This window comes from Malaclemys terrapin, chromosome 23 (genome assembly GCF_027887155.1).
Source record: "Malaclemys terrapin pileata isolate rMalTer1 chromosome 23, rMalTer1.hap1, whole genome shotgun sequence".
Taxonomy (NCBI): Eukaryota; Metazoa; Chordata; order Testudines; family Emydidae; genus Malaclemys; species Malaclemys terrapin.
Window position 1 is genome coordinate 10,224,867 of NC_071527.1, and position 25,680 is coordinate 10,250,546.

Consider the following 25,680-nt stretch of genomic DNA (forward strand, 5'->3'; position numbering starts at 1 on the left):
TCTCCCTGGCTGTTCCGTTTGGGGTGGGTCGCTGCCGCTTTGTGGCTAGTGCCGGTGGAGGCGCCGCGTGTTTGCTCTGCCCCGGGTCTCCTCCCTCCCCAAACCCAGCCCAGTGCCGGGGCTGGGCCGGAGTTCGTCAGGCAGGGTGAGTCACTCCCGCACCGGGGGTATGTGTCAGGGAGCTGAGGCAGCAGGCAGCCCTGGAGGAGCCCGTCACCGCCGCACGGGGCGGGGGGCGCAGCGGGATCCCCCGGGCCGAGCCCCGTTGAGCCCCGGGGAGGCAGCAGGCTGGGCAGTGGGAACGGAAAGCTGGTAAGTTACACGGGCAAAGCGGGTGGGGGGAGTGGTAGGAACACTTCTCCCCCCTCCACCCCGCATAGCGAGAATCCGGATTCCACTCACCCAGGATGGGAGGAGGAAAAGGGGGGGATCCGGATCCCCTCCCGCAGGAGGAAGGGGGGAATCTGAATTTACACCTGGCGGGAGGAGAGAGAGAATCTGGATTTACTCCCCAGGAAGGGAGGAGGAATAGTGGGTGCAGGAAGACAAGGAGGAGTCAGACTAACAGATTTAGTTACCTTTCCCTCCTCTCCCTTCTCTTCGTGTGCCAATATAGATTTCTGCCTGCATCTGTAATTTTCACTCCATGCATCTGAAGAAGTGGGTTTTTTATCCAGGAAAGCTTATGCCCAAATAAATCTGTTAGTCTTTAAAGTGCCACCAGACTCCTCGTTGTTTTTGTGGATACAGACTAACACAGCTACCCCCTGATACTTGGGGGCAGGAAGGGAACTTTAGTGGGATCTGGATTTGCCCCTGGGTGAGATGGGGCAGTTGGGGCTTGTCCCAGGAAAGGGTGCGGGTTGGATCCCCAAGGAAGGGGGAGAGGGGAATTTGTCCCTAGGAAAAAGTGGACCATTTTTTGGGGGTGGGGGAATCTGATTTACTTGGGGGCGGAGGGGCTGGAAGGGTTTGCACCTGTAGGTGGGGTAAGCAAGTGCTTGTTTGCCTCGGGAGGGAGAGATTTTTGGGGGGTGCAGATTTTCCTCTGCGGGTGGGGGAGGAGAATGTGGTGTTTCCCCAGGAAATGCATCCTGGCCCCCCATGGCCTGTTTGGCCCATTTCACTTCCCCTCATCCCTACCAGCCCCCCCAGAGAGGGGCAGGCCCCAAGCCACATCCCAGAGCATGTGTGAAAAAGAGGGGGCTGGGGTGCCTGGGGGTTGGGTATGGCTGGGGACGCGGGGCCTGGGTAGGGGTGCCCAGGAATGGGTAGGGGCCCTGGGCATGGCTGGGGGTGCCCAGAAATGGGGCGAATGGGGATGGGTAGGGGGTGCCTAGGGGCTGGGCATGGCTGGAGGTGCCAGGAACGTATGGGAGGGGGAATGGGAATGGCTTGCTTGGAGCCTGGGTGTTGCTGGGATACCTGGGAGGATGAGGGGCCGGAGCTGGGCAGAGGCCGAGGAGGAAGGGAGGAAGAAGACCTCTCCTCTGGAAGTCCCCAAGTGCTGGCTCCCTGGCCCAGGCGGAGAGGGGGAAGGGGGCAGGTGTGCGCTCAGACAGCCCCTGGGACTCGCTGATCACCCCTGCTGCAATGGGGCCGATCCAGGTGACGGTGGGGGAGGCTCCTCCTGGGCAGCGATGCCCCTGGCTGCTCGCAGAATGAACCTCTTGGTGCCTGCATGCTCGGGCCGTGGGGCCTCCTGCTCTGGATTGAGGTTCCCCGGCCTCCCTTCCCCCATACCAGGGCCCACCATGCCAGAGGCTCTGTGTGTACCCCCCTTCTCCCCTTGCACTGATGCCAGGGGCTGTGTGCACCCATCCCCCCACCCTCTTTCTGTCTGGGAGATCCGACATTCAGGGTGCCAGCTGGGTACCTGGGGGGAGGATGCGCAGAGATGAGTTGGGGTGTTAGAAGGAAAGTCATTACTGGGGCCATCAGCCAGTTCTCTGAGACACAGACAATCACAGAGGTGCTGGAGGCTGTGGCCGTGCTGCAGAGGTGGCAGGGGCTCCATGGGTCCCCCCTTTTGGTTTTCTGATCTCCCCAAAATCCATTGGGTTCTGCCCTTTGATGCATTTTGGGATGCTCTAAGGACTGCAGCAAGACAGGGGTGCTGGATGAGTCCTGATCCCTGCAGGGCCCAGAGGATGCTAACTGAGCCTCCCGAACTGCCCCTCAGAGGCTGGAGGGGGAGATCATATACTCACAGCTGCTCATGCTGGACAAGGGTTCCAGGGCTGCCCCCATAGGTACTGCTGCACCCCCTGGCTTGAAGTGGTTCCCATCATATACAGGGTTTACAGTTTGGTTCAATGGCTCTCAGCCCCCCCACTATACAAATTGTTCCAGGACACCTTGGCTGCCCCAGTTTGGCAGTAGGGGCAGCTACCAATGCCTCTTCCTTCCCAGTGTCAGGATCCCTGAGAGATCCAGTTGATCGTAAGCTCCAGGGATGCTGGAGGAATCAGGCTGTTATGTTCTAGGTCTTATTTCGCTAGTAATGCCTGGCTTAGCCAAACATGAATCTCAGATGTAATGACACTGGTGTGTATGTGTGGGAAAGATGGGGTTATGTAGATATACCCACTGCCACCCTTTGCTGAATGGAATCAGGGTGTCATAAGGCCTATATTGCTAATGGTGATTCTCCTCTGTCAGAGCAGAAAGATATGGGATCTGTCCCTGCTCTGCAGCATAGTGACTGCCCCCCCAAAGCCCTAGGTGGCAGCAGGTTTGTGCCAGTGCTCAGCTCTTCGCCTTTTCCCAGGGGAAGGGAGTTGCCCAAGGCTACACTTCAGGTCAGTGGCGGAGCCGAGAGTAGACTCCAGGGGTTCCTGGCTGTGTGCTTGGGCGCTAGTACCTTGTGCCACATGCCAGCCCCCCACACCCTCACTCCTAGGGAATTTAGCTGGGGAGAAGGATAGTACTGGCCCTGGGAGGTGTGTAGAGTCTACTGGTTAGAGTGTGTGGGGGGGAGGACTCCTGGGTTCTATCCCCAGCTCTGGGACAACAGTGGGGTCTAATGGTTAGAGGACGGGATAGGGAGTCAGGATTCCTGGGTTCTAGCCACAGCTCTGGGAGGGGAGTGGGGTCTAGAGCAAGGGGGGCTGGAAATTAGGACTCCTGGCTTCTATCTGCAGCTCTGCATGGGGAGTGTGGAGCAGCAATTGGAGCAGAGAGTTTCTCCCACTAGAACTTTGGATTTCCCTGGAAAGTTCCAACCCTGCTCTGAAAAGTTCCATAAGTGTCTGAATTCACCAGATTGCCCCAAGCTGCCTTCAGCTTTCTCTGCTGCTCCTGCCCCCCACGCCCCCGCCTGCCGCCCAGCGCTGTCCATGGAAACATTTACTCCGCCATGCAGGCACACATACAAACCGCAGGGAAGCAGCTGCAGGGACAACATCCCTTGTGTAAGAGCTGGCTTGGGGGACGCTCCAGCCTGAGCAAAGGGAAAGGCATTTCCTCTGGGGAGCCAGAGTAGCACCCGACTGGGTTGGAGGGGAAATGTCTAGGCAGAGCCATGAACTTCCCTGCTGGTCGTTAGTCCCCACATAACACCCGTCTGTTAGTCAATGCAATAAAAATGATCATGCTCTGCCTCCTGCCTATGGGTCACAGCACTGTGCAAAGGTGGTTAAGCCACACAAGCCCTGCGAGGAGTAATGCAGGGTTGTTTGTCCCCTAGAGTTGGGGAAACTGAAGCACAAGGGAGGGAAGGGAATTGCCCAAGATCACAGTGTCAGTGGAAGAGTCTGGAACCCAGGAGTTTTGACTCCCAGCTCCCCTGCTCTAACCACTAGATCCCACTCCCCTCCCAATGATGGGAATAGAATCCAGGAATGTTGATGGAAAAAACAAAGACTGAATAGGCCACAAAGACTTCTCCCTAAGAGTGTACTCTGAGGGGAGGGGTTGCACGCATTGGCAGGAGGTTGGGGTGGGTATGTGGGCTCACAGAGCTGCTTCCTGGGTGTAGCTGCTCGGGGGAGAGGAGGGCATGAAGATCCTCCCCACCTGGGGCAATCGGGTACGCTTTCACAAGAGCTAAACGATTAATCATCACGTAGGGCACCAATTGAGCAACTTCTGGCTCCATTCCCACCGGAGATAAATCTGAGCTGCAGACCCTATATCTGGGATACCTGGTCACTGTGCAGAGAACACCCCCAAAAGGAGGCAGGATGAGGGGTGCAGGACACACCTGAGAGCATTCAGGGGAGTGCAGGGCCAGTGAGATGGAGGGGAGGCTGTTAAACTTCCCATCTCCAGGAGGGGGGTGGGGTCTAGCGCATCAGAGTGGGGTGGGGACCAGGATCCAGGACTCATGGCTTCTATTCCCAATTGGGGAGGGGAGGGGGATCTAGTGGTTAGAGCAGGGGAGGCTGGGAGACACGATTCCTGGGTTTTAGTCCCAGCTATAAGATGGGAATGGGAGCTAGGGGTCAGAACATAGGGTGCTGGGAACCAGGAGTCCTGGGTTTTATTTCCACCCTGGGAGGGGAATGGGATCTAGTGGTTAGAGCAGGCTGACCTGGGAGTCAGGACTCCTGGGTTCTATCCCCAGTTTGGAGGTGGGGGGGGGGAGGTCTAGGGTGTTTGTTAGAGGGGTGCAGAGGCTGGAAATTATGAATTTTCCCTGCTGCACAACACTGAGACTGGAGTCTGGATTCCCGCCCCCACCCCCAAGTCTGGGTTATTGGGCCAGGCTAGGTAAAGCCCAGCATTGGGATCAGCATCGACCCATCTGCCTCCTGTAACCCTCAGCGAGCGTCAGGCATCTCTGTTGCCTGGGGGAGGCCACAGGGCGTTGCTATGGTGCTTGGAAGCCCTGCTCCGAGGTGGTAGGTTCCAGGGCCTGGGCTGGCCGGGACCCCCCATCGCAGGGCGGTTAAGCCCCATCCAGTGCCCTTGGTGCCAGGTGATTGGGCTCATCCTGAGTCAGCAGAGGGGTGAAATCTATGGCTGGCTGGATCAGTTTTCAAAGGGATGCTGGGACTGGTGGGGGGGAAATGGGACCCCAGTGTCTCCCCTTGGCCTTCTCCAAGATCCCACTCCCTGCCCATATTGATGTCCTGAATCAACCTTCCCAATGACTCTGTGAGTAGCCCTCATCCCGTGTCTGAAGGGAACAAAGTCAGGCAGGAGGGGAAAGGTGGCTCAGTGAGACTGGTGTGGGGAGGAAGTGGTGTGGGTGACCAGCAGGGAGCGCTGTGCTGCAGGGAGTATGTGTGTGTGTGGGGAGGGGGGGGCTCTCCTTGGAGTCAGTGCTGACCCCGATGTCTCAGAGCTGCAGTAGGGGGAGCTGTTCTGCAGGAAGCAGGGTGGGGGCTCAGTAAGGGGTGCTCTCCCCTTGCAGTCAGCTCGGGCCCCAAAGCTGCACTGCAGCATGAGACCGAGGCACTGACCTTTTGTAGTTATCAGACTAGCCATTCTTCCCAGGAGTCAGGGTGTGGCCCCTGGTGTCCTGCCCAATTTCTGACATGAGTAATCCCCTTCTGCCTCCCGACATCCTGCCCTGGAACTTCCACTTTCAGAACAGGGCTCTCCTGTCTCAGGCTGTTTGGGAGGCTGGGGGGGCTGTTAACCAGTGGGTGTGCAAACGATCCATCCCTATGTACAGTGTGTAATGAACTCTGGGATGGTTGGTGTTACGGAGGTGAAAGAGATTAGGGTAGGACATTTCTCTCTCTTGGGCTGGGATCCTGCCCTCTTCCCAGTGGCCAGCTCCCTCCCAATGTCCCACAGCCCAATGACTTTTGCTCCCCAATGTCCGTCTTGCAGTCAGGTAACCCGGTGCTGCCTCCTGTTTTCACAATTGGGCCCCCTTCACTCCACCATATTGACCAAGGATCCAGCAAGCTCACTGGACCTGAGCTGGGATTTGAACTGGGGTCTCTAGGGAGGAGAGGCCTCCACCAGCCTAACCCCACCTTCTCTCTGCAGACAGGATGATCCCAGTAGCTGAGTTCAAGCAGTTCACGGACCAGCAGCCGGCCTTCAAGGTGCTCAAGCCCTGGTGGGATGTGCTGGCCGAATACATCACGGTGGCCATGCTCATGATCGGGGTCTTTGGCTGCACCCTGCAGGTGGGTACTGGGCTGGGATGTGGGCTGGGACCACCCTCTGTGAGACCCCACCCATACAGCAGCAGGGATAGGACCTGGGACCTCTGGATCCTCCTCTCTCTGCAGCTGAAGGAGAATCTCCAGCAGCAGCAGTAGAAAGTTCTATCCCCAGAAGTTGATGTGCTCATGCCGGTCAGTACGGTGCCCATAATAGCATGATGCAGACCCCACAAACCGGCCAAGAGCAAGAGTGGAAACAGAGGAGAAGCCAGCTGGCTGGGAAGAACACCCCTTATCCTGTCCCCCTTCTGCCTGTCAAATCGCTGCTGGGACAAATGGAGTCCCTTGTCCACAGTGGATGCCCTGTTGCATTGTGGGAGGGACATCCGAGCATGCACTCTGCCGTGATGTGAGGTGGCTGGAAGATGCACCCCTGGGGAACTGGGGAACTTTGGATCAGACCCTCTGGGGTTTGGCTCTGAACGGCTGGGTGGGTGAATGCCACCTTCCTCCTGGGAGAGGAGAGGGTGGGCCCAGGGCTTGAGGGAAAGGGGAGCAGGGGAAAGGGCGAGGGCCATCCATACAGATCCTAAGATGGACTTGTCACCATTCCCCTGATCTGGAGGTGTCTGCCTCCCCTGGAGCTGCCCGTCCTCCCAGGAGGTATTGTATCAGTGCAGGTGCTGCCACCCCGCTGCAGGGGATCCGCGCCCAGGCAGGAAGCTCGCCCCAGCATGTCTGGGGCGCGGCTGGATCGCGGGCTGCCCTGGGGAATGGGAGGAAGGTGGGGCGCGAAGGCATGAATGAAAGGGGCTGAGATGAGATGAGCCCGTCTCGTGTGAGCCTGATCACAGACAGGCTGCTGAGCTAGATGGGCCCAGTGGGCTGATCCAGGTGGGGGGAAAAGAGAGCTGAGAATAGAACCCAGGAGTCCAGATTCCCAGCCCCTCCCCCTTATTCTTACTCCCTTCCAAGAGCTGGGAACAAAACCCTGACTCCTACCCCACCCCTGCAGCTCTAACCACTAGACCCCACTTCATAAATGTCAGACTTGACTTTTAGTGGTTAACTGATGGGCCAGCAAACTTTGCATTCTGGGGTGGAATGGGGGGAGATGGGAGACTGACACCCCCCCATCTCTTCCCCCTGCATGAGCTACCCCTCCTCCACCCAGCCCTGTTATAGGCTGGTCTGTCATCATCCTTGGGTCGGGAGAGTGCTTGGTCACCACCAGATGACCGTCCCCCCGATATTGGGGGAGGAGTCTGTCTATACAGAAGCCAAGCAGCAGGTGCACAAGGCAGCAGCCCTGTTACATCATCTGTCTCTTGTGGCAACAGGGAGAATATCCGTGGCAACGAGTCCCATAGGCAAAGCTCCAGGGCCACTGGGGAGGAGGATGGGAGTGAGATTAGCTCCCTGCTGGCCCCCTCTTGAATTAACCATTCAGGCCCCTGCCACACTGCCAACCAATGAGATGCCAGGGGGTGGTGGGATCTGCCAGGGAAGTACAGAGAAACCCCCTTGAGATGGTGGCTAGAGCAAGAGGGGCTGTGAGCCAGGTCTTCTGGATTCTCTCCCCAGCTCTGTGAGGGCAGTGGGGTCTAGTGGCTTAGAGCAGTGGGGTGAGGAGTCAGGACTCCTGGGTTCTATCTCCAGGAGAGGAGTGGGATCTAGGCATGGTGAAGGCAGAGGAGCGGCAGTAGTGGCAGGCAGGACTCCTGGGTTTCATTCCCAGCTCTGCCCCTGACTTTTGGGGTGACCTCAAGCAAATCCCCTGTACGCATATGTTCAGACCCTGCTGACGCTGGGACCATCAGCACAGCACTCTATTGCTTGAACTAAGCTGAAGGAGCAGCTCCATCAGCTGGCACAGTAGGAGGTTGGTCACCCACATTGCACAGGTGGGTTTGGCTTGCTCAGATCCAGGGGCTGAAGGACAACTTCTGTAACAGGAAGTCATGTGGCCCTGGGGTTGCAGTAACCAGGGGATTTTATTTTGCGTGCCACTGGGCCAGCTTGGGCTCTGCAGAATGAGGGGCAATAATTCTTTACAGCACCCTGATCAGCTCGTCTCTGCTTCCTGCCAGCCGCCCTCCCCTGCTCTCCTACCTAACAACATCATGGTGGGGCCTGTTCCCTTCGGAGTCAGGACTCCTGGGTTGTGATTAGCGATGGCCTGGCTTAGCATGGGCCCTGAATCACAGGAGCTCCTCATGGGGTTGGCGTGTGCCATGTGCACTGCACGCATTCACAGGCTGAACTCATGGGACGCTCTTGCTGCTCTCTAGCTGTAGGGTAAGATGCCGGCGTGAACTAGCATCTCATTGCCCTTCTCTAGTCCCATTTGTCTCAGCCTCACCAGGTGCTTTCGAAACTTGCCACCTCCCTGGAGTTGGTATAATGCCCATTTTATGGAGGTGGAAATGGAGGCACAGAGAGAAGGGAGCAGCCCAAGGGCTTAGAGAGTGTCAGTGGTAGAGCCGGGGATAGAACCCAGGAGTCCTGACTCCTCACCCCACTGGTCTAAGCCATTAGACCCCACTGCCCTCCCAGAGCTGGGGAGAGAACCTAACTCCAAGCACCTGAGCTCTAACTACTAGACATGCTTCCTCACCACCAACTGTGCTTCTTGGACACTGTCTCCTTTGTCCCAGGGGCAGCCCAAGTGGGGCCAGAATGGGTCGTGCCCACTGGTGCTCCAGAGTCGCAGCCCCCTGAGACTGCAACTCCCAGCATACCAAGTGTCACAGAACCCATAGCGTTCCCAAGGTGCACCTCTGCACTGAGGGTGTGTTGGCTGGGCTGCAGCCTGCTCTGGGCGGCACAGTTAGGGGCCACCCTTGGCTTCTGACTCATGGATATTGCATTGGGTGCTGGAGTGTCTAAGCTACCCCCAGGGCTTCTGGGTTGGGCAAGGCTTCGGTGCCCCTGTTATCACTATTGCCCTGACATACGCAGGAATGCAGCCTGCAGTCAGTGCTCAGGGGGCAGAACTGTGCATGGACCATTGCATGACATACAGGGCCAGACCCCCAGTGGGTTTCAATTGGCCAAAGCTCCATGGGAGTCAATGGGGCCAGACCCCCAGCAGATGTCAATCAGCCATTGCTCTATTGGAATCAGTGGAGTCAGATCCCCAGCTGTTGTGAATCAGCATCCCCCATCGTTTCCTCACCTGTTCCCCTCTGTGGCCATATCCCCAGGTGACACAGGACAAAATCATCTGCCTCCCCAACCGTGCCCCTGCTGGTGCCCGACTCTCTGACAAAACGTGCCAGAATTTCGCCAGGAAGACTCCCAATGCCTCGGAGCCAGACACACCCCTGTCCTCCCGGGAGATGAGCGGCCTGCGCAACAACCTGGACATCCAGCAGTACAGCTTCATCAACCAGATGTGCTACGAGACAGCCCTGCACTGGTACGCCAAGTACTTCCCCTACCTGGTGGTCATCCACACCCTCATCTTCATGGTCTGTGCCAACTTCTGGTTCAAGTTCCCTGGCACCAGCTCTAAGATTGAGCACTTCATCTCCATCCTTGGCAAGTGCTTTGACTCACCCTGGACTACCCGGGCTCTCTCCGAGGTCTCTGGGGAGAACCAAGAAGGGACAAGCTCAAAGAAGGAAGACCGGCGGAGGAAGGCCATCAAGGACGAAATGCCCGAGCCCCACCCTGCTCTACAGCCCGTTCAGTCCATCTCCGAGAAGAAGGTAGCGGAGACTCCTGCGGTCAGCCTGCTGGACAAGAAGGAAGGGGAGCAGGCCAAGGCTCTGTTTGAGAAGGTGAAGAAGTTCCGGCTGCACGTGGAGGAGGGAGACATCCTCTATACCATGTACATCCGCCAGACGGTTCTCAAGGTCTTCAAGTTCCTGATTATCACAGCCTACAATGCCGCCCTGGTGCAGAACATCCGCTTCATCGTGCCCTGCAGCGTGGAGATGGAGGACATGACAGGCTATGACCACTTCTGCTGCAACCACACCAAGGCTCACCTCTTCTCCAAGCTGGCCATCTGCTACATCTGCTTCTTGGGCATCTACGGCCTCACCTGCCTATACACATTGTACTGGCTCTTCCACCGGCCCTTGAAGGAGTACTCCTTCCGCTATGTGCGAGAGGAGACGGGCATCAGCGACATCCCCGACGTCAAGAATGACTTTGCCTTCATGCTTTATCTAATTGATGAGTATGACTCCCTCTACTCCAAGCGCTTCGCTGTCTTCCTCTCCGAGGTCAGCGAAAGCAAGCTCAAGCAGCTCAACCTCAACCATGAATGGACGGAGGAGAAGCTGCGGCAGAAGCTGCAGCAGAATGCCCTGGGCCACCTGGAGCTCCACCTCTTCATGCTGTCCGGCTTGCCTGACACAGTCTTTGAGCTGACCGAGGTGGAGGCCCTGAAGCTGGAGATGCTCAAGGATGTGACTTTCCCACCGCTGGTGGCCCAGCTTGTCCGCCTCCAGGAGCTCTCCCTGCTGAACTGCCCCGTCAAGCTGCCATTTGCCTCCCTGGTCTTCCTGCGGGACCACCTCAAGGTGATGCAGGCCACTTTTGACGAGATCAAGGATGTGCCACTGTGGGTCTACAGCCTGCGCGGGCTGGAGGAGCTCCACCTCTCTGGCCTCTTCAGCCAGGAACTGGGGAGGGCATCCGGCCTGGAGAGCCTGCGGGAACTGAAGAACCTCAAGGTGCTCTCATTGCACAGCAACATCTCCAAGGTGCCGCCCAGCGTGACTGACGTCTCAGCTCACCTGCAGCGCCTGTGCATCCTCAATGACGGCACCAAGCTGGTGACACTCAACAACCTCAAGAAGCTGGTCAACGTGCGGGAGCTGGAACTGGTCAACTGCAACCTGGAGCGCATCCCCCATGCTGTATTCAGCCTGGTCAGCCTGCAGGAGCTGGACCTGAAAGACAACCAGCTACGCTCCATCGAGGAGATCCTCAGCTTCCAGCACTGCCGCAAGCTCGTCTGCCTTAAGCTCTGGAGCAACCACATTGCCTATATCCCTGAGCACATCCGGAAGCTCAAGGGCCTGGAGCAGCTCTACCTCAACCGCAACAAAATAGAGACCCTGCCCTCCCAGCTCTTCCTCTGCACCAAGCTCCGCTGCCTTGACCTCTCCAACAACGGCATCCAGGTTATCCCCCCGGAGGTAGGTGTGCTCCAGAATCTCCAGTACTTCGCCATCTCCTCCAACTCGGTGGAGACCTTGCCTGATGAGCTCTTCTTCTGCAAGAAGCTGAAGACTCTGATGGTGGGACACAACAAGCTCTCCACCCTCTCTCCCCGCCTGGGCAACCTCTCCTTGCTCAGCAAGCTGGAGTTGAAGGGGAACCGTCTGGAGGCCTTGCCGCCTCAGATTGGGTGGTGCCAGGTGCTCAAGCGCAGCGGCTTGGTGGTGGAGAGCACCCTCTATGAGACGCTGCCCACAGACATCCGGGAGAGGCTGGAGAGTGAATGAGAAGAGGGGACAGTCAGTCATCAGCACGGGCAGGCTCTTCGGTCACCTGTAGAAAGACTCTCACAGATGACTAGAGCTGGGAAGTGCCTGGTGTGCTCCTAGGCCAGAGCTGCAAAGGCACCTGGGAGATCTCCCACCAAGAGTCTTACCAAAGAATCGTCCCCCCGGCCATGGCTAGGGAGGGGCTCAACTTTTCATCCCAGTGCAAATGTGGACAGTCAGTGATCCTGTACGGCAAGATTGTTGTATAGTCAGTGATCCTCTGTCAGGGCTGCCACATTGTATCCTGGATTGCAGGGGATAAATGACTCTATTTATACATATTTTTTAGTGTTATTAACAAGCAGCATTCATTGCTTTTAAAAAAGGGCAATTTTTGTTTGTGTGCTTGTGTGTGTGTGTAAATAGCTCATGTTTTAACGTGCTAGATCTCTGGCACAGTTTGGTCACTGCCCCATAAATTGTACCCCATCCCACAGTCTATCCTACGAATTTCCAGGCCAATCTGATGGGTAATCTAGAGAGGATGCAAATTTGGGTGTTCAACTGAAATTTTGCTGTGGCTTTAACCATGGGAGAGTCTTTCCTCATTCCACAGCTCCACCCACTCCACTGATACAAAGGGATGCCTTTTTTACATCATTAGCCAGTGGAACTCATTGTCACAAGATGTCACCAAGGCCAAGATCTCATTAGGATTGAATTTCATTAGTATTTGGTCACGTCTCAATTTCGGCAGCCCACACCCACTGTGCTGTAACCACATTCCCAAGGAAGGTTGCAGCTGGCTTTGTAGGTCATCTGCCCTGGAGAGGGGAAGGAGTGTTACCAGGTTGAAGCATCTAATGGATTTACAGTACCAAGAGAATCTGGTTTTGCCACTAGGTGTGGTATGTGCTTATCATACAAATTTAGATGGGTGGATGTGGCTCCTATTGACCCCTCCTCCCTTGGGTGTGGCTTCTCCTGCTGTGACATGTCGCCTCCTCCTTGAGCCATGTTTTTTTCCACCAATGACATGGCCCTCATGGGCTCCTCCCCTGAGTCCCACCTTTCTGTGGCAGGATTCCAGATGGTCTTGATTAGGGCACTGACTTCTCCTGTGCTGCATGTACCTGAGTCTGGAGCCCTTACTCAGGCAAAGGTCATGGGAGGATTTCAGGATCGAGCCCTTCTTTTTATATTAAAGGATGTATGGGGGGAGTGGCAATCCAAACACCTGCTAATAGCAGTGGGCCTGAACCAGGGCCCTGGCTCTGTGCAGCTGGAGGGGAGAAGTTTGAAATCTGACCTGTGCAAATAGCCTTTATCTCTGCACCGAGCTGGGTGCGGCACTCCAAGAAACCCCAGTCTGAGCAATGCCCCAGCCTCCTCGGCAGCCACTCCCAGAACTGGGGGAGTACTCCTAGGAACTCCAACATTGAACCCTTCTTGCCCGGTAGCCAGCGGCAAGGAAACCTGCAGTTCTGGGAGAACCCCCATCAGCTCTGTCCTGGAGCCAGAGGACATATGGGCCAGACCCGACGTCAGTATTATCATAGTAACGGATAAAGGCCCCAACAGAGGAGAGCCTCCATTGTGCTGGCTGCTGCATAAACACCTCCCCCACAATGCGATTGGGGACCCCTGTGCACCAGCCACTGCACAGACCCCTTCCCCAACCCCAACTGGGGCTCCCAGCGTGTTGGGAGCTGTCCAGCATCAGAGGCTCCATTGCATCAGGCTCTGCACTCACACCTAGTGAGGGAGAGTCTCTGCTCCAACGAGCGCATGGTCATAGGACAAAGGGTGAGAGGGGAAACTGAGGCACAGGGAAGGGAATAACTTGCCCGAGGTCACACAGCAGATCAGCAGCACAGCCAGGAATTGAAGCCAGGTTTCCTGAATTCCAGTCCGGTGCCTTATTCACTAGGTCACACTGTGAGAGGCATGGGCAAGGCTCTATCCGAAAACCCGTATTCTCTCTCCTTGTGATCGCTCTGGATAAACTTGGTGTATCAGACCTTCCCCTCCCTGAGGCTGGTTGGTATCTAAGCAAGGTTGCATCTGGCAGGTAAAACCCCTGCACTCCACTGATGGAAGTAGGGTGACCAGATCACAACACTAAAATATCAGGACACATTGGGGTGCTGTCAGCCCCGCCCACAGTCCACCCCCACTCCTCCCAGGCTCCGCCCCCACTCTGCCCCAGGTCCCGCCCCCTCCCTGCTCACTCCCCCCCACCCTTCCTCATCCCCCAGCCCCGTGCTGGCTTGCTGCATCCCTCCTCAGTCCCCCACCCACTGCTCGCCTTTTCACTCTCCCCGCCTGCCACTCACCTCTTCACCCCCCTGTCTGCCTCTCATCCCTACGGCGCCGACTTCCCCTCTCCCGGGTGGGTGCTCGCCCACCCCCCGCCTCTTCCCGCCCAAGCATCCGCCCTCCCTCCACCCCTATTCCACTCCCTTTCCCCAAGTCCCCGCCCCTGCCCTGCCTCTTCTCCACCTCCTCCCCTGAACGTGCCACATCCCCGCTCCTCCCCCCTCCCTCCTGGAAAGCGCTAAGCACCGCCAAACAGCTGTTAGGCAGCGGGAAGCGCTGAGGGGGGGAAGCGGGGATGCGGCACACTGTGGGGAGGGGGGGAGAAGGAGGCGAGGAGGAGGGAGCTTGGCTGCAGTTTTTCCCTCCCTCCCGCTCGCCTCCTTACGTGAATGTCGGGACAAATGGCATCCCGATCGTACATTGATTGGGACAAAGGGTTAAATATCAGGACAGTCCTGATTTTATCGGGACATCTGGTCACCCTAGATGGAAGGGAGCTCCCTGCTGATGTGTAGGGAGAGGAGTGGTCCCAGATCTGTTGCAGTGGAAATGCTCCCTTCACTAAGGCCTCTTGGACAGGAACGGTCTAACATAGGGAGTGGATTTCTCCTCCCCCACCCCTCCATGTGGTGATTCCACAGAGCTCTTCAGAGGGGAAGCCGAGGAGAAGCATGCCCAGTTGTCCCCATACCCCAAACCTCAGCCAAGTTGGGATGTGGATCCAGCTTTGGACTGTCTCCCAGTTTGGGGGCGCTCATTGCTAGAGGGGGGATTGATTGTGGGGTTCATCTCTGATCCGGTCTGGCAATTCCCATGTTCCTATATAAGTTGTACAGCACCTTGCACAATGGAGCTGGGACCTGGATGAGGCTTTTAGGTGCTACCAGAGTATAAACGATTATTGATTATTTGTATTGCAGTAGTGCCTAGAAGCCCCGGTCAGGGACTAGGGTCCTGGTGTGCTAGGTGTTGCGTGGAACAGAAAGACAGTCCCAGCTCAAAGAGATTCCACTCTAAGGAGGTAATTGGGTAGGTGGGATTTCAAGAATTCCAGCTACCCTGGGAGATCCCTGCATGACTCAGCGCTACAGACCCACCGGGGAGGTACTTGGCTAATGGCATAACTCCCCCAGCTGTGGGTGAGTTGCAGACAGTCGTAGCTACAGGGACAAGACACTGGTGAGGAGCCTGAGGAGACCTGGTGTAGAGCCTGCATGTAGGCTGGGGTGAGGGTGGGATGACTGACAGGAGGCTGGGACTAGCACAGGTGCCACGGGGTTCGGAATGGCTGTTAAAGGTCAATTCAAATAGGTGGTAATTCCCCCTCCCCTTCAATGCAGGGCACCTGAATCCAACAGCCTGGTGGCTAGTGCTGGGAGAAGCTGAAACTGACCAGAGCCAGGAGGGGAAATTGACCGCGGGGTGGGGGGTCGCTGTCCTCTGCAGCAGGACATGCATGTGAAAGGCTGCGGCTGAAACTTTCCAACTGGATTGACTCAGCAGAGCCCCGAAGTCCCTCAGCAGAGCCAGCAACGGCAATGGGATCTTTCCTCTGAGTTCAATCGGATCGAGCTTGCCATTCAGAGGTGCACTGCTGACTGCCTGTGGTGCCATCGGTCTCACTAATCCCGGCCTTTCTCCCTACCCCCCCATCTAATCCCATAGATTCAAGGTGTGTGTGGGGGGGGGGTTACCAACCTCCCTGTCCCTCCTCAGAGAGACACAGATTTTCAGGCCAGAGAGGACCATCTAGTCTGACTTCCTGTCTATCACAGGCTACCAGCACCCACACACCAAACCCAACCACGTAATGAGACCGGAGTATCACAGGAGAGCAGACTGCAGACTATTACGTGCCACAGGGCCAGGCAGAGGAAAGGAGGGACTGAGGTGCACCAGGGCCCGAGGCCTCCGTGGTGGCAGGAAGATGTTTAAGTGAGCTATGCCCAGATAATCCTGGCAAGTGCCCTGCACCCACATGCTGCAGAAGAAGGTGGAAGCTCATCAAGGTCCCTGCCAATCTGACCTGAGAGAAAATTCCTCCCTCACCCCACATATGGCCATCACTGGGACCTGGAGCACATGCACAAGAACCACCAGACAAGCACCTGACAGAGGGAGAATGCTTGGTGCCAACTCAGATCCCTGGCCCACCCTGCCCACTGGCCCGTCTGGCCGTCTCCAGCCCTGATGCATCAGAGGAGGGAGATTAAAACAAAACTCTTCCAGAATACATGGAGGCGGTGGGGAGGGAATCCCTTCCTGAGCCCTGACGGTGGCCAGCTGTAACCCTGAGGCACATGCTATTAGGAACATAAGACCCAGGGGTGCTGAGCCCTGCTCCCCACCATCTCCAGCAACTCCATCACACAACTGCCCTTATCAGTGTGTCCAGCTCCCTCTTAAAACCAACTCATCCCAGCCCCTGTGGCCTCCCTCCACCCCCAGCTTCCCTTCAGTTATCCTGCTGCTCCCCCTAATCCTAGCCCTTCTCCCCCAGTCTTCCTCCCTAACCCCATAGGATACCCAACAGGGGGCATTACACCCCCCTTCCCCTGCCACCATCCAGCCCTGTCTGCATCCCAAATGCCCTTCAGCAGGCATCTGACTGGGGGCAGGGGGCTTAGCTGCTCCCTCCCCCACGCTGCATGTGGGCCCCGGGCCAGGCCACAGATCTGACAGGAACCGGCCACACCCCACTCGCATGGCAACCGGCCAGGAAACACTCCAGGACGGGGCCCAGTGGCACTGCCTCCTGCTCCATCTCTCACCCCCTGGCTCCGAGTCACCAGCAGGAAGGAGATGGGGACGGACTGGAGCTTTAGGGCCGGGGTTGAGGGTGCATCTCAACCTAGGCCCAAGGTGGCTGCCTGGGGGGGGGCTTTGCCACTGGCCGAGGGTGGAGGGGGGGTTAGGAAGTGAGGTGCTAACGCCCCCAACACAACCCAGTCTCACCCCCATCTCTGCCTTATAGACACACAAGCCCCCTATCCCCCCAACAGCCCTTACACACCCCACACATCCATCTCAACACATACCACCTCCCTCCCACCCCCTCCCCAATAGACCCTGCCCCCCACAGCTCTTCCATGCCCTGGGGATGGCTATCCATCGCCATCTGCTGGCTGACACTGTGCGAGCAGCACCAGAGCTCAGCAGCGAGAGCTCTCCACTGCTCTGGATCCCACCCCCTGGGTTTGTGTTGGAGCACGTTCAGGGATTGGAGTTCTTTTTCCATTAGCCAAAGGACTGGGCTCATGATCCCGGCAGCGCCTCACCCCAAAGAACTTTCTACAGTCCCTCAATCCCACTGCCGGCCTCGGCAGATAATCGTTACCCTTTGGATCTACTGGGAGCTGAGGGCAGGACGCCACAGGCTGTGGCTGTTGTATTATAAACGGGAGGGAAATAAAAACAATCCAGAAGAGACCCTTGGATCCACCCCCACAACCCAGTTAGGGAGAGAACCCAGGAGTCTTGATTCCCAGTCTTCACTCCGCTCTAACCACTGGAACCTACTCCACTTCCAGCATGAGGGATAGAACTGATTCTCCCTGCACTGACCACTGAGGGCCTACAGCTGGGCACAGAACCCAGGAAATCTTGCCTCCCAGGCCCTGGTCTGATGGCAGGAGAGTGGGGAGCTGAGACTCAGGACTGCCTGTATCCTGTTGCCAGCTCTGTCTCTGACATGCTTTGTGACCTTCAGCCTTCTGTGCCTCAGTTTCCCCATCTGTCCAAGGGGAGGGGTGGTCATTACCCCAGCGGCGGGTCTAATGAGGGAAGTGCTTTAGATTAGAGTTGGCTGTAGCCTTTCGCTAACACAGCTCTCCCCAACCAGCCCATGAAACAAATGAGGAAGTCATGCTCCCTCCTTTCACAATCCTTCCCCTGCTCCCTGGAGCTGCCATGGAGACAGGAGAGAGAGACACTCCAACCGGCCGGATGTGAAGGGCTCTGGCTGGGGACAAGTTGGGCCCCTGGCCAAGATTGGGGGGGCCGGAGGAGACTCTTCCCTGTAGAGAAGAGACTTGGTGGAGCAAGGATCTAGGGCAAGCGGCAGCCCCAGGCTGAGCAGCAGGTGAGGGGAGGGGGCCTGGATGAGGACAGGCAAGAGGTGGGAAGGAAACGGTTTGAGGAACTCTGGGGCTGTTCCCAGGGCCGGAGAGCGGGGCCAGACCCCCTGCTGCCAGGCAGGATCAGGCCTGAGTGGGTGGGGAGGCTGCTGGCTATGAGTCAGGGGTTCCCCCCGGAATTGGCGTGGGGCAGGGAGCGGTTAGCAAGGCTGAGGGGTGATAAAGAACTCAAGCTAGTTAGTTGCAGGGAGAGAAAACTTTGTTCTCTTCTGGGTCATGGGCCATTCTTCTCCTTCTTTCTCTCTCCTTCTTCCATGCTCTTTCTCTCTCCTTCCCTATTCTCCACCCCCCCCGCCCCCCAGCATTCCTGGGCTAACCCCAAAGGGGGCCAGAGCCAAAGCCAGCTGTTAGAGAGGGTGTCCCAAGGCGACAGGGATCTGGCCCCATGGAGACATGGATCTGGTTCCGTTTCCCCCGCAACGGGGAGGGGACGGGCTACTTCTGTAGCTGGCAGGAGGCTGGGAAAGGTTTTGGGAGGGAGGAGGGTGTTGGTGATAAATCCAGCTGGTAGGAGCAGCTGGTTGGTTGGGGAAAACGATCCTGTTCAGAGCACTGGAAGTGCCAGGGATCCAAGCTGGTTTACATGCCTTGCCCCAGGTAAGCAGGGGGCCAAGGGCAGCTGTGTGGTTAGCGCATTGGCTGTGGTTCTATCAGCCCCTCCCTGTGTGAGGCTGGGCATGTCACGGCATTGCTCTGGGCTGCCCATGGTGAGATAGGCGGGGGGATTCGTCCCCTGGCTGGGACATTGTCAATTCTTTCTAACGAGAGGGCAAAGAATTGTTAGAATTGCATTTAATACTCTCACCCCCAACTGCCCTTCATGTGGTTTGGAACAATAACCGTCCCAGCAACAGTCCTGACACTCAGCTCCCCCCCCCCCCCCCCGCTCTAACCATTAGACACCACTCCCCTCCCGGAGCTGGGGATAGAACCCAGGAGTCCTGACTCTAGGCTACACCACTTCATTTAAGATCTAGCCTTTTGGATATCAGTGGGTCACACTCCTGGCATGAGACCAGGGTGGATCTGAGTAGGATGGAGGGAAATCAGGGGTTGAAGTGAGCGATCTCCTTCATGCTGAGAAGGCAGGAGAAGACACGTAAGTCTAGGGCAGCCTGGGGCCTAACAGGGAGACTGTCAAGGCTCTATTGGTCCTTCTCAGCCCCGCTAGGGAGGGATGGGGTGCGCATGAGCTCAGACTCTGGGAGGTGAAATACCTTCCTTCATTGGCTGCCTTATGCTGGCTTGGGCTCCCAAGAGACGAGATGCCAGGGTTCAGATGCCCCAACGCAAGAGGGGGCCGGTTCTGCCAGGAGGAGCTGGGCACTTCGCACATCCACCTCCTGTGAACAGAGCAGCGATTCATTTGCAGAGCCTGGACTGAACACCTCACCCGACAGCATTGCAAAGCCAGGTGGCTGCCTCATGAGCTAAGGGAGCCACTCCCAGAGCCAGCAGCGGCAGTAAGTCCTTTATCCTCTGGGTGAGAGCAGTCATGGGATGGTGACTGCTACGCCCTCCCTGAGACATAGAGCTAGGGCACCACTCCATAGGCAGAGTGCAACATTTAAGCCCTCCTGTGCTGCATCATTTCAGTGCTGGTTCCCCTCCTCTCGGACACTCCTGTGCATTCAAACCACAGGGCAGCCCTTCCGCCAAGTTTATCCCTCTCTCTGCTGGGTAGGATCCTGTGGGCAGGTGGCAGAGCAAAGGGCTACAGCAGCAAGATGGTTATTAAGGGGATCACCTGGTCCAGAGCTCTGAATCTACCAACCCCAGGAGTGGGTGGCCGGCAGGACTGCAGGCTGGCACTGCTACGCCCCAGCTTTTAAACAGGGCCTTGGAGGACCCCTTCAGCGTGTCAGAGCCCCCCAGGGGTCCCACTTGTCCTTTAGGTTAGCCCACACGGCCTCCCCGTCTCTGAGACTGAGCCCCTGGGCTCCAGCCCTCCTGCTTCACCCCAGGAGCTTTGCCCGGAGAGTCCAACTGGGACATACGTCAGGCCAGAGACTTGCCCACTCCTCAGGGTCCAGGGCACCCTGGGAAGGATTTGCAGTGACACCACGCAGCCTTTACAAACAGTCGGGGCTATTACTCAGCTGGAACACAGCACGGGAAGTCCTTAAGTGAGCACAGAGAAGCAAAGGTTAAGACATATCCACCTCGCCAAGCCAGCGCCCGACCCAGCCAAGCGGCCGTGGGCTCCATTTCAGGCTCTCTCTCTGTCAGACCCAGGTGAGAGCCCTGGCTACGGCACTTGCCCCGCAACCTGACCCCTTTCCCTTTGTTCTTGAGCTGGGGCCTTGGACTGGCAAGTGAAGACGTGGGGAACTCCCCACTGGTTGCTAGCTGTGGACATGCTGGCTGCTGGAGTTCCCACTGTCTTTTTGTATTTGCCACTGATATGGGTTGGTTTCCAGCCAGTCCTTCAATGAGCCATTCAGTCCACCCCAGACAGCAAGGAGAGACACACGCCTCAGGGCTCGGGTGCTGGGCCGTTTCCCCACTGGTTAGTGATGTAAAGTACAGAGGGAAACTGAGGCACACACAGCAAAAAATTCCCACTTCATCACAGGGCCCCAGCTGAGCTCTGGGTTCTCAGCTTCTTTGACTGGCAGGCCCTGAAGTGTCTCCTAGAAGACACAGGCAAGAGGAGAAGGGTGGAATCTCATCACTGAACAAACATGGAAGCAGCATGTCGTCCGGCCTCTGGCTGCCCCCATATGGGGGGTGGCATAAAGGCAGGGGACCCTGGGGAAAGCCCAGCACCCACCCCTCATGTCTCTTCACTACTTTGAACCTCCACATTCAAGGCTTTCTATGCCATCAGCTATTTCTCTATTAGGTGCATTATGGCAGCACTTAGAGGCTCCATTGTGCCAGGCACTGCACAGACACACAATCAGAGACAGTCCCTGTCCCAGCTGAGATCATGGCCCCGTTGTGCCAGGCGCTGCACAGACCCACAGTCAGAGACAGTCCCTGTTCCAAAGAGCTCACAGACTAAATAGGCAAAGGAAGGATCGTTATCCCATTCTACAGATGGAGAAACTGAGGCACAGGGAGATGAAGTGATGTGACCAAGGTCCCAGAGGGAGTCTGTGGCAGAGCCAGGATCTTCCAAGGACCAACCCAGGCTCAGAACACCTCTAAGCCACTGATCCTTATTCTTTCCCTCCCACCAGCCATGTTTTCCCTGACGGAAGTGGCCTCCCTGAGTGATGCCCGGGCCCCGTTCAGTACTCTGAAGCCCTGGTGGGACGTCTTCACAGACTACTTGGTCCTGGCAATGTTGGCCATCTCCATCATCGCGGGGACCCTGCTGATCTCCACGGATCAGGTGGTGTGCCTGCCTGTCGGCAGGACCAGCATGGCTGCAAGTGGGTCCCTGGCTCCCAGACCTGCCTTAGTGCCTCTGGATGGCCCAGAACATGACGCTACTCCGGTCGGCACCAGGAGGGAACTTCCTGCTGCCAACAGCGGACACCCAACCAACCTTGACTACCAGCAGTACCTGTACATTGGCCAGGTCTGCTACCACCAGGCGCTGCCATGGCACTCCAAGTACTCCCCGTACCTGGCCCTCCTGCACGCGCTGCTCTTGATGGTCTGTAACAACTTCTGGTTCATATACCCCAAGACCTTCTCCAGGATCGAACTGTTCCTCTCCATCCTCCGGAAGTGCTTCCAGTCACCCTGGACAACGAAGGCTCTCTCGGAGACAGCCTGTCAGCCCTTGGAAGGCAAGCTTGGCCGGATGAAACCCTGCTCTGCCCAGATCTCTCAGGCTGGGGCTGGCTCCCAAACGGAGCAGGCATCCTCCTTCTCCAGTGCCACCATCCTAGACCGGAAGGACAGGGAGCAGGCCAAGGCGCTCTTCGAGAAGATCCGCACCTTCCGGGTGCACACTGAAGCCTCCAGCCTCCTCTACTGGGTCTACGTGGGGCAGACAGTGTTCAAGGTGGCAAAGCTCTTGGCCGTGCTGGGCTATGCCTCCAGTTCTGCTGGCACCATTGCTTTCAGGCACGTGTGCCGGCCAGGCCTAGGGGACCTTGCTGGCCACGCCACCTTCTCCTGCACCCACAGCCTGGCCTACATCCTGCAGAAGCTGCTGCTGAGCTACCTGGCCCTGGTGCTGCTCAGTGGGCTGGTGGGGGTCTACACACTCTACTGGCTGCTCCGGAGGCCGCTCAGGGAGTACTCCTTCGGGCGGGCCAGTGAGGAGAGCAGCTTCAGGGCCATCCCCAATGTCCACAATGACTTGGCCTTCCTGCTGCACATGGCTGACCAGTATGACCCGCTCTGCTCCAAGAGGATTGCCATCTTCCTCTCCACCGTCAGCGAGAGCCAGCTGCTGGAGATCAGACAGGAGGACCGTGGGGATTATGAGGAGCTGCGGCGGCAGGTGGGGAGGGACGCCTGGGGCCGGCTGGAGCTGAGGCTCTGTGCCCTTCCAGCCCTGCCCCAGGCTGTCTATCAGATGGCGGACCTGGAGGTGCTGCGGCTGGAATGCATGACGGAGGTGAAGCTCTCTGCCAAGGTGGCCCAGATGGGAGCACTGTCTGAGCTGCAACTGTCTCACTGCCCAGCCATGATGGAGCCCATGGCCTTGTCCTTTCTGCAGGAACGGCTCAGGGGGCTGCACGTCCAGTTCACTGACGTTATCGAGATCCCCTCTTGGCTTTACTCCTTGAAGAACCTGCGCCGGCTGCACCTCTCCAGCCACCTCTGCTCCAATGTGCTGGTCCTGGAGTCCCTCCGGGAGCTCCGGAGCCTGGAGATTTTGCTGCTCCAGACCAAGCTGACCAAGCTTCCTTGCTCTATGTCCACCCACCTCCGCCAGCTCTGTATCCAGAACGACGGGACCAAGCTGGAGGCACTGGGGGTCCTGAAGAAGATAAGCAGCCTCCAGCAGCTGGAGCTGCTCTGCTGCCAGCTGGAGAGGATCCCACCGACAGTCTGGCGCTTAACTGGCCTGCGGAGGCTGGATCTGCGCTCCAATGGCATCCGCAGCCTTGAGAAGGGGGCTGGCTTCCAGCATCTGGCACAGCTCACCTGCCTGAAGCTGTGGCACAACCGCATTGCCACCCTGCCCGCTTCCATTGGGGCAGCAGACAGCCTGGAGGAGCTGGTGCTATCCCATAACGAGCTGGAGTCCCTGCCCCAGGCCTTGTTTGCTCTGAAGAGACTCAGGCACCTGGACCTCAGCCACAACCTCCTTTGCCTCCTCCCTGCAGAGATTGGCCAGCTGGGGATGCTGCAGCAACTCTCCATCACTGGCAACAGGATCAGGACACTGCCCAGCCAGCTCTTTGCCTGCCTGGAGCTAACTTCTTTGCAGCTGGCGGACAACGCTTTGACCACCGTGCCAGCTGAGATCGGGAGGTTGGTGCTACTCTCCAGGCTGGAGCTGACAGGGAACCCCTTGGAGTCACTCCCACTTGAGCTAGGCTGCTGCCCCCTGCTTAAGGAGACAGGGCTGAGCGTGGATAATGCCCTCTTCAAGACCCTGCCATCTCACGTGAAGCAGATGCTCGCCACGCCCATCTCTGCTCCATCCCTGTGAGGTCTTTGGCTGCTCCAGAAATGTCCCTGCCTGGCACGTGGACAGCTGGGGAGCCTGTTATGTGGCTTGTCTGTAGCTCCAGAGCATAGGGAGGAGATCTTGGTTAGCAGCAGCAAGTCGACCGAGCCCAGGCACCGGGTCTCCGAAGAACTTGCCGGTCATGGAGCCCCCTTGTCCAGGTGCCTGCATCTGTATCAAGTACAGCACCTGCTATACCATAACCACAGACCAAAATCTGGCTCCCACCCAAATAGGGTAACCCTGGCCCATGCTCCTTGCTCACAAAGGGGCTTGGGTGCAGCTGAATCTGGGGTGGCAACTGAAAGGGGGCAGCCCAGGCTGGGGGGATGGGCACTCCCTGCACAGCCCAGCTCCATGGTGCCTCCCTGGACAATGGGGCTTAGGAGGAGGGACAGGGAAGCCACAGAGGCTGGAAGATCAGCTGTCCTGAGGATCCATAGCCCGTTACACCTGCAAAGCCAGGAGATCTGCAGTGGAGAGGCTACAGGGCCACCCTGTGGCCTAGAGGAGGAATGATACCTTCCCCAAAATACCCAGTGCTTCCCCCCTGGATATGAGGCAGCAATGAGGATATGACTCAAGTCAGCACAGATAAGCTCCTTACCTCCTCTTACACCATGGGACACTGGGCCAGAGTGGGCTCCATTAATCAGTGTGGACATCAGCCCCTCGAAATCCTCACATGAAACACAGGAATAGCCAGACTGGATTGCAGCAGGGGGCCCATCTAGCCCAGACTCCTACAATGGCTGACAGCAGCAGCTTCAGAAGAAGGTGGAAGGAGCCCCCCCAGTAGACAGCAATGGAGTAACCTGGTCCCGGGGGAAGATTCCTCCTAGCCCCCAACAGCCCAGGCCCTGTAGCAGCAAATCTGTCCCTAAACTCCACTGTGTTGTAATATTTGCTATTCTAACTCTGGATGTTTCTGTTACCCGTGGAGACACCCAAACCTGCTTTGTTCTTGGCTTTAGTGATACCTTGTGGCAGTGAGTTCCACTGGCTCATTAGGGAGCAGCAAGAGCTTAGAGCCTCACAAGGAACACATTTAAAGTGCAAGGGGGAGGGGGATGAGGACAAGTGAGGGAATCTCTAAGCCAACCTAAAAATAAAACGAGTCATGTTTTAGTGCACCGTTTCTCCAATGCAGCCACCGTGGCCGCATGCAGCCACCAGGGGGTTTCCCTGGGGCCACGACAGTTTCCTGCGCAGCATCAGTCCCTCCCCTTCCGCCCTGTTGCTCCTGCGTGTGCTGCCTCTCTGGAGACACAGGTGGGACACACAACGCTTAAGGAGCAGGTGAGGCGGCAAGGAGGGGGTGAGAAGACGGCAGCGGGCGGGGGGGTGTGAAGAGGCGAGTGCCAGGGGGGGCCCTGTGGAGGAGTAAGGAGGTGAGCGGCCAGCCAGCAGCAGGGTGAGGAGAGCGGGTGGGGGTCTGGCTGCCAGTGGGGAAGTGAGGAGGCAGGAGGTGAGCGGGGGTGGGGTGAGGTGGGAGGTGACCGAGGGTGGAGTGAGGAGGTGAGCGGGGGTGATGTGAGGTGGCAAGAGGCGACCAGGAGTGGGGTGAGGAAGCAGGAGGCCAGCAGGAGTGGAGTGAGGTGGCAGGAGGCAAGCGGGGGTGGAGTGAGGAGGCGAGTGGGGGTAGAGTGAGATGGCGGGAAGCGAGCGGGGTTGGAGTGAGAAGGCGGGAGTTGAGTGAGGGTGGAGTGAGGTGGTGGGAGGTGAGTGGGAGTGGAGTATGGAGGCAGGAGGCCAGCTGGGTGTGTGTGTGAGGAGGTGGGAGGCGACCGGAGGTGAAGTGAGGTGGCGGGAAGCAAGCGGGGTTGTGTGCGAGAAGGCGAGAGATGAGGTGGGAGGCGAGCGGGGTGGGGTGAGGAGGCGATCGGCGAGAGGGGATTGAGTGAGGTAGCAGGAGGCGAGTGATAGTGGAGTGAGGAAGCGGGAGGTGAGCAGGGGTGGGGTGCGGAGGCGAGAAGTGAGCGGGGGTGGGGTGCGGAGGTGAGTGGGGGTGAGGTAAGGAGGCAAGAGGCAAGTGGGGGTGGAGTGAGGAGGCGAGAGGCCGGAGGAGCCCCGGGATGGCCAAAGCCCTGAGATCCCCCTGCCCCCCACCTGCCTGGAGGAGCCCC

General features: G+C 57.7%; 2 protein-coding genes across 3 annotated transcripts; both read left to right on the top strand.

The window, feature by feature from the left end:
• Window positions 1-172: 172 nt before the first annotated feature.
• LOC128828361 (volume-regulated anion channel subunit LRRC8E-like) lies at window positions 173-11,925 on the top strand. The gene is made up of 3 exons (XM_054012991.1): window positions 173-312; window positions 5,947-6,089; window positions 9,275-11,925. The coding sequence occupies exons 2-3, from the start codon at window positions 5,952-5,954 to the stop codon at window positions 11,531-11,533; spliced, it is 2,397 nt and encodes a 798-aa protein (XP_053868966.1). The 5' UTR covers window positions 173-312; window positions 5,947-5,951; the 3' UTR covers window positions 11,534-11,925.
• Window positions 6,029-24,863, top strand: LOC128828362 (volume-regulated anion channel subunit LRRC8D-like). 2 transcript variants are annotated; one of them, XM_054012994.1, is made up of 2 exons: window positions 6,029-6,089; window positions 21,156-24,863. In XM_054012994.1, exon 2 carries the CDS (start codon window positions 21,158-21,160, stop codon window positions 23,534-23,536), a length of 2,379 nt encoding a protein of 792 aa, XP_053868969.1. In that variant the 5' UTR covers window positions 6,029-6,089; window positions 21,156-21,157; the 3' UTR covers window positions 23,537-24,863. The 2 variants fall into 2 exon arrangements, with proteins under 2 accessions (XP_053868969.1, XP_053868967.1); XM_054012992.1 differs by lacking the exon at window positions 6,029-6,089 and adding an exon at window positions 17,001-17,915.
• Window positions 24,864-25,680: the final 817 nt, after the last annotated feature.